Source organism: Henckelia pumila, unplaced genomic scaffold, assembly GCF_033568475.1.
Source record: "Henckelia pumila isolate YLH828 unplaced genomic scaffold, ASM3356847v2 CTG_525:::fragment_3, whole genome shotgun sequence".
Lineage (NCBI taxonomy): Eukaryota > Viridiplantae > Streptophyta > Magnoliopsida > Lamiales > Gesneriaceae > Henckelia > Henckelia pumila.
Window position 1 is genome coordinate 2,395,753 of NW_027331857.1, and position 4,144 is coordinate 2,399,896.

Consider the following 4,144-nt stretch of genomic DNA (forward strand, 5'->3'; position numbering starts at 1 on the left):
TCAGATATGCACGACACATTAATATTCATGAAACTTACAAGATAAAACGAAAACGCATATTTCACAATTTTAATACAAAAAAATTAGAATTAAATTTTTTTAATAATAATAATAATAATAATAATAATAATAATAATAATAATAATAATACTACTACTTATTTAAGGTGGCATGCACTATTAGACGTAGCATCAACATAAAGAATCACACTTTGGTAGTTAAACCGTCACGGCCGGCACTTCCTCTTCAGGCGCCTTCATTTAATGATCAAATTATATAATAATTTAACAAACATATATTATCTATATCTATTTACTCAAATCAAAATATAAAATGGAATACGCGCTATAAACTTTAATTTATGGAATATATATATGTGTGTGCATGTGTATATTATACTAGCCGCGTCTGCACACGCGTTGTGTGTGTGATTAAAATATAAATATTATTTATTTTGTGTGTGTATATATATATATATATTGTATTTTTTTTTCAAATCAATTTAAATTTAAAAATAATATATATATATATATATACACACACAAAATAAATAATATTTATATCAAATCAATTTAAATTTAAAAATAAAATCAAGGCACACAAATAGAGAAAATCATGGACAAATGAAGATTAAAATATAAATAGAGATTAAGATTGAGATTGAGATTGAGATTGAGATTTAGATTATGTTCTTTTTTTAAGGGTATTTTAGATATTTCGTCTTAAGCTTCACCAAATTAATTTTAATTCGATTAGCAAGTGGTGCTCTTCTTTAATAATATAGTAAGATATACGTAACTTTATACGTACGTACTACTAGAAGCTGTATATATAATTAATGTAAACATATATCAAAGTCAAGAAAATAAAATTAATTTAACCAGCTAGGTATTATAAATTGTAGCTATACATATTCTCAAATTAATATATTGCGCGTACACATCGACGGAATCCCTTGATTTTACAATACAAGCACTCTTGATCACCATTATTTAAACCAATTCTTTCTTCCCCATGTTCTGCATCATGATAATTATAATGTTTTCTTAGCCAAAGAAAATATACACACGCATATTAAAAACACTAGTACTCTCTCATCACTTAATGTCACAAAATATGGCTTTCAAGAAAATTCTCTTCTTGCTGAGTTTGTGTCTGTGTTCAGCTACTATTATACACTCGGAGTTGGAAGTATTGGAGTGTTTGAATGTTCCGACGCCGGAGTTCGTAGGTTCCGTCAAGGCTACGATCGGGACTATCCAGCAGGTGAGTTCAGTTTTATCGGGTTTTGCCGGAGTAACGGACGATTTCCGGCTATCTAATGCTGTTCAAAATTGCCAAGATTTGGTGGATACTTCTGTGGACGAGTTGAGCTGGGTTGTTTCGGCTTCTCTCAACAGAAATAGTAAGTAAACCATATCTTCAACCTTATTATTTATATTTTCTGTTTTTCTTAATTGGCTGATCAAAATTATGCGCGCATGCATGGTGTAACTTTTTACTAGCTAGTGTTATTTTATTTTAGGATCCATCTATTGTAATAATAATAATAATAGTATATTATTTAAATGTTTAAAATTATTCGTTAATCTCACATAAAAATCGATCTAGGGGAAACCTATATGTTCTGCTTTTAATTAATTTATAAAAGAACCATTATATAGAATTTCTTAAGAATCTAGTTTTCAAACTAAATATATTATTTTTCTCAACATCAACGTACGTATAACATCTTGATTATTATTATTTTTTTAAAAAAAGATGTAACATCTGGATATATATTTAATTAAATGAATATAATGTACTGTCATTAATCTCTTTAATTGATAAACATGCAATATATGATATATCCATTAAACACACAAGAATTTTACAGGCAAAGAAAATGGCACTGGAAATATGAACTCCGACATGAAAACATGGCTGAGTGGTGCATTGATAGATCAAGAAACATGCAAAGAAGCCTTTCGTGGCATCAATGGGACCGTGACAAATATAATCTCAAGCACCCTAGACAAAATCGGGTCGACACTCCGCGACCTTCTCTTGATGGTAAAACCGACTCCGGTCCCAACTCCCGACACTGGTGGCGGCGGCAAGAAACCTAAAACCAATGACAAGTTTCCTATTTGGTTGAGTCCCCGTAACCAGAACATCCTCAACTCCACAAACACCGCGGTGGATGCCGTGGTCGCCAAGGATGGGACAGGGAATTTCAGCACGATCGGTGATGCTATTGCTGCGGCCCCCGAGTATAGCTCAAAAAGATATGTTATACATATAAAAAGAGGGGTGTATTATGAGTATGTGACAATTAATAAGAAAAAATGGAACATAACTATCATTGGAGACGGGATGGATGCAACAGTGATTAGTGGTAATCACAACTGGGAAGATGGATGGAAAACAAATAACTCTGCAACTTTTGGTAAGAATATTTAATACTTCTTATACCATATTATATATCATTTTGTAAAAAAAAAAAAAAAAAAAAAACTCGTATCTAAAATTGAAATGTTCCAACAACGTTACATGAATGTCACGTCGACAGTGTTTTAAGAGCCACGCTTTCATTTTTGGATACCAACTGCTAAAAGTAGGAGTACTTAATTACAAGCTAAGTTACAAATTAAATACTCTTCAAATGATCTTGCTACAAATTAATTAACCCCTGATCGATTCTAGCTGTGATTTCATTTGCAGCTGTAAAAGGGAAAGGATTCTTTGCCCGGGACATAACGTTCGAGAACACGGCCGGGCCGCAAAAGAAACAAGCCGTGGCCTTCATGTCCGAGTCCGATGAATCGGTGTTGTATCATTGTGCTTTTCGGGGATTCCAGGACACCCTCTACCCACACAAAAACCGACAATTTTACAAGGAATGTCATATCACGGGTACCGTGGATTTCATCTTTGGACATGCAGCAGTCGTGTTCCAAAACTGTCAAATCACGGCCCGGAAAGGCATTGCTGGCCAAAATAACACCATCACGGCTCAGGGCCGATACGATCCCGGGGAGGATTCGGCCTTCTCACTCCAAAACTGCAACATTACAGTTGAGCAGGATGTCCTAAATTTGAACACAGCATACCTAGGCCGGCCTTGGAAGTCATATTCCCGAACCGTCGTCATGCAATCCTACATCGGCCCCGGGATTAGACCCAAGGGATGGCTCGAATGGAATGGAACACTGTATCTGGATTCTTTATATTATGGTGAGTACATGAACTACGGTCCGGGCGCGGGCTTAGCCGCACGGGTGAAATGGCCTGGATATCATATTTTCAATGATTCTACTCAAGCGGATCCGTTTAATGTGCCAAGGCTTATAGCAGGAGACAAATGGATACCAGCGACAGGGATACCATATACCTAATATTCATCAACAACAATTAATATTCCCTAGTCTTTTTTATAAATCATCACGATCGAGTTGATGTTATTTTAGTTGGTTGGTGAAAAATATTGATTCTCATGATTCAGATCTTGGATATATATAATAAATTGCACAAAACATGTATTCACGAAATGGGAAAAGTTATATGTTTCATTTGTCTCGCTCGAAAGAAGATGAAATTTGGACATAAAATTATAATACAATATAATTCGTATCAAAGTACGTACCTATGGTTGTAATCTTATGAACTTTTTTATCCACAATATCCCTAAAAAAAAGGCATGCAATTATTTGAGCCAAAATCGGATGACCTAAAGCTCAAGAAATAAAGTTGGTCGGTTACTTCTCTATATAAGCACATGAAAGCTAGTTGTGATGAAATAACCAACATAACAGATTTTTCAATCTTAAAAATATATATTTCGAGAGAGAAGAGAAGAGATAATTCAGAGAACCGAGGCGCTGATTGTGACGGAAAATTCAAAATATTTAAGTTTGAGTTGAGTTTGTATGTAGCGTTGGAGTTTTTTGGTCTCGTTCTGTAATGAACTTTGGCTTGAGCTTGGATTTTTTTTTTTGTGACGTAGAAACCCGCAGCCGCTATCTTCGGTGTGCACTGGGTAAACCCCCGGACTAACGCAATAGCGTGCAAACTACGTTAGCCAAGTAAACCACACTAGGCAAGCCCTTTATGACAAACTAGTCCAAGAAGGTATTGGTAGGAAAATCGAACTACTGATTTTTGG

At 34.7% G+C, this 4,144-nt stretch overlaps 1 protein-coding gene across 1 annotated transcript; it reads left to right on the forward strand.

The window, feature by feature from the left end:
* The first annotated feature begins 953 nt into the window (after nucleotides 1-953).
* LOC140873253 (pectinesterase/pectinesterase inhibitor PPE8B-like) lies at nucleotides 954-3,553 on the forward strand. The gene is made up of 3 exons (XM_073276318.1): nucleotides 954-1,405; nucleotides 1,877-2,428; nucleotides 2,704-3,553. Exons 1-3 carry the CDS (start codon nucleotides 1,105-1,107, stop codon nucleotides 3,375-3,377), a joined length of 1,527 nt encoding a protein of 508 aa, XP_073132419.1. The 5' UTR covers nucleotides 954-1,104; the 3' UTR covers nucleotides 3,378-3,553.
* The last annotated feature ends 591 nt before the right edge of the window (nucleotides 3,554-4,144 follow it).

Coding starts and splice junctions, on each gene's coding strand:
- LOC140873253 (XM_073276318.1), top strand. CDS start 1,105: ATGTCACAAAATATGGCTTTCAAGAAAATTCTCTTCTTGCTGAGTTTG. Junction 1,406..1,876: donor GGCTTCTCTCAACAGAAATA/GTAAGTAAACCA, acceptor AGAATTTTACAG/GCAAAGAAAATGGCACTGGA. Junction 2,429..2,703: donor AAATAACTCTGCAACTTTTG/GTAAGAATATTT, acceptor TTTCATTTGCAG/CTGTAAAAGGGAAAGGATTC.